The 11,484-nt window shown below is 37.5% G+C and overlaps 1 protein-coding gene across 1 annotated transcript; it reads left to right on the top strand.

Annotated features, from left to right (window-relative positions):
- The first annotated feature begins 1,034 nt into the window (after window positions 1-1,034).
- On the top strand, window positions 1,035-10,550 carry LOC105047290 (phosphatidylglycerophosphate phosphatase PTPMT2). The gene is made up of 7 exons (XM_010926152.2): window positions 1,035-1,218; window positions 1,359-1,638; window positions 3,327-3,449; window positions 5,134-5,227; window positions 8,054-8,136; window positions 8,289-8,378; window positions 9,873-10,550. Exons 2-7 carry the CDS (start codon window positions 1,453-1,455, stop codon window positions 10,269-10,271), a joined length of 975 nt encoding a protein of 324 aa, XP_010924454.1. The 5' UTR covers window positions 1,035-1,218; window positions 1,359-1,452; the 3' UTR covers window positions 10,272-10,550.
- Window positions 10,551-11,484: the final 934 nt, after the last annotated feature.

Here is an 11,484-nt window from a genome sequence, read left to right as displayed (position 1 = left end):
GCTTCAACACAAACAAAACGCCGGGTGGTCCGGTTTGGCCGGCCCTGCCCCAATTTATATTATCAGGTTGATTACTTTATGTGTGTGTCTGCATATTTGGTAGCACCCACTTTTTAAGAAAAGTACGATCCTTGAGCCATGTTCCGGTATAAATTCGGGGACAGCGATACTAATTTTATGTTTAACAGTTACAAAATATCGCGATTTATAATCATTTCGGGAAGGTTCTATGTGCGGAAGTGGATTTGTATAAGAACTGAATATAGTAACCATTATAAAGGTGCCTCTATACAATCATTTCAGAAGTACTATAAAAGGTAATAGTTTTAATAGCCATATCACAGTCTACACATAAAAAAAACATTCTTTAGCTAACAAAGACACTTAAATTTAATATTAGAAGTATTACTTTTATTTACCCAAAAAAAAGTATTACATTTACTTTACAGAGATGAAGGACAAAAGTAGGCAACAGCTATTTTTGACCGTTATTTGAAAATCGTCTTACCTCTAGAAAGGCGTTATAATAAAAAAAGGACCGTTACTTCCTCTTTTCGTTCAAACTGGATATTTAGTGTGGGCCCACTGCGGCATAACCTGTTCCCGTGGCCCGCTTCTCACCACCAACCACCGGTGAGCAAACCGGCACACAGGGCTTGCTGGCGTCGCCCACTTCTCCGCGCCGCTCCTGCACGCGAAAAAACTCCCGCGTTAGCTGATATGACAGCTGACGTGGCACAGATATAACGCGATAATAACCACGCTTTGACCCCTGCCTTTCATACGGACCTCTCTCCGCCCTTAGATCGCCCCTGAACGGATGTTATTTAACGTCAAATTTGGCAACTCCGTTCATCTGTCCCGCAAGACACGTTAGTTTTGTGTTCCAGATCAAAGTTGGGTAATTATAGACGGTCCGGATTGAAAAGTCTGACACAATACACGTTAACTTGGCTGTTCGGAGGGAGCTTTTGGTCGTGGCTTAATTTTGGAAGGAGGGAACGGCGTTTATAAGATGCCTCCGATTGCCACTCGGCTTTCTTGATCCTACTTGTACGTATCGTCCGACTGTCCAAGATTATAGGCTTTCCGGAGAGATTTCAGAGAGATTCGAGATTCAACTCGCCCCTTCCCACAATTTCTCGAGGATTTTCGGAGGACTCAAAGGAATCTTGCTCCGGAATCGGAACTTGCTCTCTCTCCGAGCTTCCGGTTGAGGTAATTTCAGCCCGAATCCATCAAGATTGTCGGTTTTAGAGCGACGATCCTCTCGTCATGGTCTCTTCCAACGAGGCTTTTCTTGGATCGATGTTCGATTTCAATGGCGAGGTTCTCTGACGAGATTTTTGTTCCAACAGGGTCGCCTTCTGTTGCCGGTGTTGTCGTGCAGTGGGGATCGGGATTTAGAGGAGGCGTCGAGAGTTTTGGGGATTCGATTTTGGATTAGCTGTCATGAGAATTACGGAATTGGAGGACGGGGGATCTGAGGATCTTGGTGGCCGGGAACTCGTTCCGGTCAAGGCAAAGAGGGCGCTGGTAGGGGCGGGAGGTCGGATTCTCTTTTACCCGACACTTCTCTACAATGTCTTCCGGAACAAGATCGAGGCCGAGTTCCGGTGGTGGGACGAAGTCGATCAGGTATCGATTTCTCTCTCTTTTTTTGGGTTTTTTCTTTAATCAGCTTTCCGTTGTTGCTGAAATAATTCTTTCTTTTTTTCGGAGAAAATTTTGGTATCTTTGACATGAAGGAAGATATTTCTAGCGGTTTCTTTCTAGTTAGTTTCTTAAGCATATTAACAACGTTATGGATTGCTTATTTGGTGTTTTGGTAATAAGTCGCCCGATGCATGCGGTTAGGTTGGGCATGAAATTGTTGTGACAACATAACAAGCTTTATTTGAAAAATTGCGAGAGAGAGAGAGAGAGAGAGAGAGAGAGGGGGGATTCTGTGTCATGGTGCAATTCAGTAATGCTAATAATGATGTTTCGGATTTCAATTCTTTTGTCCTGCTATGATCAGAGGCATTGGGATCGTGACACTTGTTTTCAAAAAAAATAAAATAAAATAAAAGACGATAATTGTTATGTTTGGGTGAGAGGATGTTTTATGCCTTAGAGTTGATGGTACAGCACAATTTTGGGCCTGGTTGATGTATTAACATTCGATGAGGACCCACAGAAAGTTATATGAATTCAGTCTACTGGATAGTTTTGTTCTGCAAAATAAACCTTGTCTCACTTCTGATAGTATTATCAATGTACTCCTTGGAACTCACAGTGCTAGTGGATGACTACCTACTCAACATCTTCTTCCAACTTGCTGTTCTGTCTACAGCCAATGTGGGTACAAGTGCTAGGTTGGTGTCTAAGTTAAGGGACTACGGGTGCTATGAGTGCTTGAGCAATCCCTCAAGGGTGATCCAGTGTGATAATTTTCTTAGCAAAGATTTTCCTTAAACATCAAACCCCCCCTCTGCAGCTCGCAATTGTTTGTTGATGTCTGTCACAGGTGGATATTAATGCTTAAAATAAATATATCACCGTTAGCTCCATGAAGCTACTCCAGTGGGTCAGTGTAAGGTGGGCTGGGTGAGATTAAGGCCATTTCTCTGTTGCCACAGCTCTGACGTCACTTACCACAGCACATATATGTATCTTGCGAGTTGTGAAAGAGGGAAAGACCATGTAGGACAAGAGAAAAATGACAAAAGGGACATGTAGGCCTCCTCGAATATCTTCATCTAATCAAGATCCTTTCCATTCTTCACTTCAAACATTCCTGATAACAACCCTTAGGACACATTTCCTCTCTCTCTCTCTACACACACAAACACACTCTTCATCCTCATTATAATGACAAGTGCAAAATCCTACTTGCATATCTTGTTTTATTTAAAAATGGATGAGAAATAACCAACACCATGCAGGATGCCAAACTTTGGTTACTTTTTCTCAGAAGTCTTCACAAATATATAGACTTCCATGGATGCATCATGACGTACTTTTTACTTGATGTGTTTGGCTGTTGTCATTTTGGCTTATTTGTGGAATTGTGAATTCCGGCTAGGCATGTATAACTGATCTTGTTGATAGAGAAAGGGTTATCAACTTCCTCATGAGACACATCTTCCAGTAGGGCTTCTTCGTTATATGTTTATTTGAAGTCAATGAGTTTACTTCCAAGCAGATGTATTTTCAGTATTTTCTTGCACTTGATTTCAGGCTGGTGCTACGGTGCTTTGAGCTTTTATACTCATTACTGCATATGCAGAAAGGTTTTGATAAACTGATGTTTGCCAAATCTGGGTTCTTTTCTAATTTTGCAGTTTATTTTGCTCGGTGCTGTTCCATTCCCCAAACATGTACCCCACCTTCAGCAACTTGGAGTTCGAGGAGTCATCACCCTAAATGAACCATATGAGACCCTGGTTCCATCATCCTTATATCAGGTAAATGTTTTCTTTTAGTGTTTAATACTCTAAGTTAATCATTTAGAACAATTTATTTATGCAATGCATTGACACTCATAGTATTAATTCTTTTTTGTATTTGTGGTACACTGCATATATAATATGGCTTATGATATCATGATTGCATAACAAATTTCTTTTAATGGCAGACTGCATTTTCTATTGCAATTGACATATAACCTGCACGATGCATAGGGTACCTTTTTTTTTTTAAAGTACATTTGCTTTTGTGATTTGCTATACTTGTTATTTTTAGCCAAAAAAATCAAAAGCAATTTCCTTGTTCATATAGGCCACCCTTAAAATATTTTTATTAATGAAATAGTTTTTTAGAAAATAATATATTTTTATTAATATATGAAATATATGTTTTATTAAATATACTTTTATTAGTTTTAATAAAATATAATTTTGTTAATACATTAATGTATTATTAAAAATTATTAATTTTTCAAAAATATTACTAATAAAAGTTTTATTATTTTTTATTAAAATATCTTATTTTTATTAAAATACTATTAGCATTATTAATTTTACTATTTTTACTAAAATATTATTAGTTTCAATTAACTTACCTTGTTATTAACCGGAGAAATCATGGTGGGGATTAATTGGAATGCGGAATCTTGGGAGAGTAAAATGGTCATAGACCTGGTTCGGGCTTCGTAAATTTCTCCTGGCATCCGATCTAGGCCTAACGCAAACCCAGTCTAGAGATGCTCATCTCTAATATGTGATAGTGGCCATTAATTGTTATCGTGGAAATTTTTGTTATAAAAAGCAGAATTTTTTCTCAAAAAACTCTATTTATGTTTTATACAATATTACTAAAAAAATTTTGGGTGGAGTTGGATGGTGGTTGGGCTTGCCAATAGCCGTTGCATGTAGTGGTTGTGCCACAAAAGTGACATCAGCACCAAGGCAAGGTCCAGGATTGCATTGTTACTCTATTCCATCACTTCCTTAATCCTTATGGTGTCATATCCACAGAAGAATGGTGACACACATGTTGTCCATTGGGAGCGATGACTACTTCATCGGGAAAAAGGGAATTCCAATCCACTTGACCCATAGGAAAGCATAAAAAGCATGGAAGCACATGGTCCTATAAATACCAGGCTTGTGCTCTGCCTCATTATTGCTTGTCGTTGCAATCTATCCCAATGGAGTCTTTTCAGCAGAAGGTGTCTGAGTGGATCTGCATCAAACTAAATATCATTATATTAGATTGGACACATAGTGGATAGAAGGCAATATTGGTTGGACATGTGGCAAACGGAGAGCTCTGCCATGGCAGAGCCTCCATTTTAGTGTATATATACATATATTAGATGATGGGCCATATGGAGCTCTGCCTTTACAAGAGGGTGATCTGTCTACTCTCCCCATGTCAGTCACAGGGCTTACTAAGAAAGAAAAAATATTTTGCCATGTTGATGAAATAATGTTAGATAGACTTCCAAGTTTTTGCATGCATGGTGATAATCATTGCTTCAGACTAATAATTACTGAAAATTCTGGTAATTATTGAACTAATTTATCATATAAAATAGAAGTATCTGATTTTAGATTACCTGGGGACCTGTGTTTGTATCGCAAGAGTTCTGTTATTTATTCTTGTCAAAGTTATGCATGCCTTATCCTTGGTTTTTTCTGTTTACAGGCTCATGGGATTGATCATCTAGTGATTCCCACAAGAGATTACCTTTTTGCCCCTTCACTTGTGGATATCAACCGAGCTGTAGATTTCATCCACAGTAAGAGTCTTCTCCGACCTTTATTTCGACAGATGTGATAGTTTTTCTTCCATACCTTCTAGATTTTCATTCTTCCATGCCTTACAGATTTTCATTATCACACATTTACTTGATCTCTTAAGTTTCATGGTATCATTTTATTTGGAGTTTAAACAGCAAAGGTTGCCTAATTTAGAGTTGTCAAAGTTTATTTCTTTATGATTATTTGCTGTATATAACCTAGCTTCATGAATTATCCATACACCTATCCATTCAATAGTGGTTAGATTCATTTTCCTGCTACTCAGAGAATATTTATATTAATTTGACCTATATCTTAAAGTATCTGTCATCATATGTGCACATTGGTAGACTTCAGTTATACAAGCCATCCTTCGAAACATTCATAGGGACAGTGGATAAGTTTATTTATGTTTGTATGAAACTTTAATTAGGTTTGTTTGTATTGCATGCAAGGGATAGCATGGATGGAAGCATGATCTTGCTACTATATTCCCCCAAGTCAGTTATTCCCTAATCACGGAAGTTATATAAAGCAACACATCTAGAGGGATTACTATGAAATATGACCATTGGCCATTTGACTTGGTATTGTACTTGAGTGTCTCTATATTGTTATGATTACTTGGAAGATTGAAAAATATACTTATGTATCATAAACATGATTTACATATTTCTTGTTTATACAAGTAATGCTTAAATTCCAGGTACTTTGCTATGAGGAATTTTTAGAGAATGAGAGGAGAGTTGGGTGGTCTTTAGGTGTTTCAAATGGTAATTCAGTTCTGTTATGGTTGGGTTTGCATGCAACTCTATTTTCCAAAAAAATGACTGTTTACTGACAATGTTAATTTTGTTTTATGTTCTGGTTATTGGTTATACACTCAAAGCACTTTTCTTTGTTGTTAGTTTACATGGCCATACTTTATGATATGGTTAGATTGAGAATCGTTGTGCTGGTATTGGGACATGTATGGTTGCTGGCGGCACGGTATTGTGTGTTCCTTTGAAGAATTACTTTTTAGCTCCTCTTGTAATATCTGTGTCTCTTTACAAATAGATTCTGTTACTTTTGTTTCTAAAACGAGTAAATTGCGGACCAACTAAGGAGTTTAATTTAGTATTTACTTAATATCATCTATACTTTGGTTATCTATATAAATTAGTATTTTAAACTTAATTTATATGACTAATGTATAAGTGGATTAGGAATCTCTAAGAAAGCATTATTTGTATCATGGGGATCCTTGTCAGAAACTTTCGTGCAGATAGAAGGTGAGAAGGGAGAATATTATAATGTAATCACAAGTTTGAAGATATCTATATCATACAGCAATTACCGGCTGTAGATTGATTTATCACCAATAAAAAGGGAATGTTGGATCTGAGAAAATTATCATAATAATTCCACAAAACTTGATTTCTAATGTATCAAGAAGCTAGTAGTGATGCACTGCAAGTTAAGTGCACTACTCCATTACTTCCGGTAGGTAATGTTGGTTGCTTGTTAGGGACATATTGTGGCGTATCAAACTTAATTTTAGACTCATTGGTACCAGGCCTTATAATTGGATCTGATGCAGATGAGGTATAAATGTGCATACGTGTCTTTTGTGGTTAGATACAGAGTACAAACAGTCATTGAAGCAAAAGTTGGAGGTGAAATCCATTTATGGGTAATTTGTATTGCAAGTATCATTATGAGGAAAAATCAAATATGGGTAATTTCATATTTAACATATCATTTAAAGATTTGAGGCTTACAAGCTGGATGAGGTCTTGACAAAGAAGGGAGGTGCAAAAGAAAGGTTTTGGCTGAACAATGATGTTCTATAGGGTTTCTATTATTAGGATGGGTTTGGGCACCTTTGTCTCATCTCTTTCTTTTTGATCTTTCTTTGACAGGATTCATATTTGTATTTGGTTTTTGTTTTATTTACATATTCAGATTTATTTAAGGTTGAAACTCGGTATCATTTTTGTGTCAAATTCCAATTATGATATAGAGCTGTAGATCCAGATCATAAATATGGAAGATATTCACGATTTGGAAGGATCAGGAGGTGCAAACTTTGAGGATAACTTTAGGGAACTTAACTAAGACAGCATGTGCATGGGCAGATAAGACCAATGACAGATCAAAAAAGGATAAGTTTTTGGGAATCCAAACAACATGGTACGACTGTATGAGCATGTGCAATAATGGACAATGGTAGATGAAATAATGAAGGTGTGCTTGGATTTTTATCAGAGGTCAAGATGAGCAACTGCATGGTTGACATGCAAATGGGTTTGGCATGGCTATGGATATGTAAAATGGTTCTTAAAAGTTAAATATGTTGACTGATCATATATCTACATTACTTGTTAGGCAAAGCATGTGCACAGTCAGTATATCTACTATGTATGCATACTTCTGTTGTCTGTAGGTAGAACTAGAAGAGAATTTTGAGTATAAACAATTTTTTGTTTTTCGGAATAAAGAAAAAACGAAAATAAAAGAGAAGTAGAAATTGCTTTGTGGATACTGAACAAGATTAAAAGTATTCAGTTGGCTTAAGGAGCTTCAGAATGATTGTGTAGTAGGGAGAACATTTTGGTGCTAATTAACGACATCCAGAAGTTTTTGGAATAAGTCAATTATCCTATTTCTTTTATATTAGACCAAGCCATGCTGGTAAGTTTAGTTTTTCTGAATTTACATTTCACCATTTATGTGGTTTGTCAAAAACTATGAATGATGTGAACACCCTTCTTAGAGATGGTAACATCCAGACTCTGAAATGAATAATACATATAAACTTTAATGTTCTTTTTTTTCTCCAGGGAATGCATCCAATGGGAGGATTACATATGTGCACTGTAAAGCTGGAAGAGGACGCAGCACAACCATTGTTCTATGCTACCTGGTGCGCTCTTATGCCTTTGCTTATATCTTTTGGAATTTTGCAAGTTGATAAGTGTAGATTAGCCAGTCCAACACTATTAATAAAGCATGATGTCATTGATGCCGACCTTCTAAAAAGTGTTCTAATATATTTCAATTTTCTATAATTTACAGGTGGAGTATAAGCACATGACACCCGCATCTGCTTTGGAATATGTACGATCAAGAAGGCCTCGAGTGCTATTGGCTCCCTCGCAATGGCGGGTAAGGAAAAGAGCATTTGTTTCTCTGATAAAATAGTGAAACAAAATATAAACATTATCTATCGCTGGCAGGGCCGGCCCTGGGGCAGGTCAAACTGGGCGACCGCCCCAGGCCCCAGGCCTAAACCTTGTATTGATGTTCCAATAGGGTGCAAAGATGGCTTTCTACAATATTATAACAAGAAAAATAATTAAATAGATTAATGATGGATTTTATACACTGCTTAACGAATATATCTATAAAAAATTATTGTACGTAGATTAATTTTTCAACGATAATTAATATTTAAAGTATGTTAATTTTTAATAGAGAAGGTCTCATTTTTTCATTTAGCCCTAGGTCTAAAAAATGTCAGGACCGGCCCTGATCGCTGGTGCTTCCTATTTAACAAGTTTCAGTTTACGACAGTGTGCTTTTTGGCATTCGTCTGATTTTTGGAGGGACATGGTAAATTCATATATAACAATTAAGGAATCCAACAGGCAACTAGAGTGCATGGATGACCTCAACTTTATGGTCATATTACATCAATATATGCAAAGGCCCCATCTGTGGGCCTTTACTTTTGGAATCTGTCTGCTTTCCTCAACTTTCAAAATTCCGGTTTTTGTTTATTAATATTATTTGTTGAGGGGAGTTATTACAAAAATGATTACTTGATTACTTTTGAGTCCATCCTTTTTCTAACTCCGTAAAGCATATCCAGAACAACATAGCATACAAGCCCTGCAGACAAATATGCTGCAGATATGTTTTGGTGAAACCTAGTTTAGGTTCCTGATTCTTGCTTTCATAGGCGTAACTGTATGAAGCATCTTATGGATAAAGTCAATAAACTGAACACATACTAATTTTTATCTGAGATTTCTAAAGGTTGGAATTGGACTAGTATGGTTATACTGAAGTATAAAATATTGTTAAATTGAAAGTGTTCATTTAGTGTTAAATAAGTGACTTTCATGAGTTTGGCATCTAGCTCGTTTTGGTTGGTAAAGGAGTATTTGCCAGCTGCCTTGAATGGTAAGCATCTAAGCAGCGAAGTACTTACCAAAATTACAGGAAACCTGTTTCCCACTCAAGTAGAGCCTCACGGGAAACTAAATTGGGAAAATGATGTGATTCTTTTGAGCAACTTGCTGGGAATCTTGGATTTGAAAAAAAGGAAATTTCTGTTAATTGGGTTCTTGATGATGACATATGAAAAGGACATGGCAAGTAGTGGGGAGAGGGTGGGAGGGAATGAAAGGTGGTCAGTAAAAAATTCTTCTTGTAGGTCTTCATCAAAATCGACTGTGATAAATCATCATTTTTATTTGTTTTCTTGTAGAAGGGTAAATACTGACAAAAGAGGAGTTTTTATCAAGTTCTTGCTTTCTCCTTTTGATTTTTGTTAATGAAGCCTTGGTAAACTAATATGGCATCCAAGGCCACTCATGTACAGCATAAACATTGGCTGGCTTTATCCTCTAACTAGCGTGCGTTCAACTTATGCAGGCTGTCCAGGAATACAGCAAGCGCAAACAAGAATTCCCTGCAAGCCAAGGTCCTAGGCCGTCAAGTTCGCTCCCAGGCGATGAAGTTTTGATCACTGCAGCAGATCTAGAAGGGTATGGTACCATCAGTGAGGATGCTAGCAATGATCCCAGCCTCTCATTCTGTAGGCTATCCATACCAACAAGTCCACTCAGGGAGGATGAAGTTTTGATAACTGAGGCAGATCTAGAGGGGTATGATACCCATGCAGATGCTTGTAAAGATACAGGTGTCTCATTAAATGGGATTCCTGAGACAAGGCCCATGACAAAGCGGCTTTCTTGCCTCTTTACATCCTTCAAGGTTTCCAGGAGTGGTCAGTCAGCTGCCAGCCGGCTTGCAGAGCTTCGCGCTTGCTAGGGAGAAGTTTACCTGTATATTTATCCGAGTTTCTGTACAGAGGTTGTAGGGAAAGAGATGAATATAGAGCTGGACTATAAATTTGCCTGAGGTCAGTAAGATGTCCTTGAATTGCAGATTGACTAAAAGAAGGGTAGTGGCAACCATTTTGTCTGGAAGTCTCTGGTTGCCCGGGTTTTTTTTGACTTTTAAAGACAATTTCTGCATTCTGTACCAAAAAAAAGACAATGTTTGCGAATATCTTTATTGATTCCTTGTCGATGTTCGACATTTTTTCCCCCCGTTTTCACTGCATCCCAGTGTGTGGTTTTAATTATTTCTTATCATCAAGAGAAACACTACATTGTTCTACCAGCTCGTTTTGCAGGTGCAGGACCGACTTGATCATGATATTGTTCAGCCATTTTCAGAGCAAACAGTGGCTAAGGTCACTGCCGTTTTAATCAGAAAATAAATTACACAAGTCAGTTTCACAGCTAAAGTCACCCAGAAAATGACACAAGTCAGTTCACTCTGTTAGTTTTGTTTGTTGGGATGCTAGCTCCACTGATTTCTACCATCAAATCTTATTTATGTTTAATAGAAATTTCTGAACGTCTGTCATTCATTCCAGAGTTTCACGTGGTGGCATGTGGGAAAATATAAGAATAAGTTGGATTGACTGCAAGAAGAGGTGTAGGATAGATTGAATGACATCGAAAAACAAAGAAGAGAGAAGGGAAGAAAGAAGAAAAAGAATATTCGAATTATACAGTTAACGAAAAAAAAGAAGAAGAAGAATTATTCAGATTCTTGCCGGTTAGTGACCTCACGATCGTCCATGAATTATGCCCTACTCCTGGATGGATAGGGCCACGGTATCTAATTACACAGTTCCTTGGTACAGAAGGGACCCCATACATGAACTGTAATAGCAGGATTAGACCTCTCCTTTTACCATCACAAAAGGGAGAGGAATCTGATTTTTTTAGTTAGATTGATATAGACGGTTTTCCTCTTATTTCTCTTCTTCTATTTTAAATCTTCTCCGAACAGGGCATTAAAGAAACATTAGGAGCCTAGGCCTCTAGGGTCACAACAAGCAAGACTAAGAAATCTAACACAAGGATGACTTGAATAAGCATTTACAAGGAATCCCATGGGTCACAACAATCACGGCGAAATTTAACACCAGTTAGCAAGTCATGATCCATCCAGGAAATTGGTAAAACCA

The sequence above is a fragment of the Elaeis guineensis genome, chromosome 6, assembly GCF_000442705.2.
Source record: "Elaeis guineensis isolate ETL-2024a chromosome 6, EG11, whole genome shotgun sequence".
Classification (NCBI taxonomy): Eukaryota; Viridiplantae; Streptophyta; class Magnoliopsida; order Arecales; family Arecaceae; genus Elaeis; species Elaeis guineensis.
This window is presented reverse-complemented; position numbering and strand designations above follow the sequence as displayed.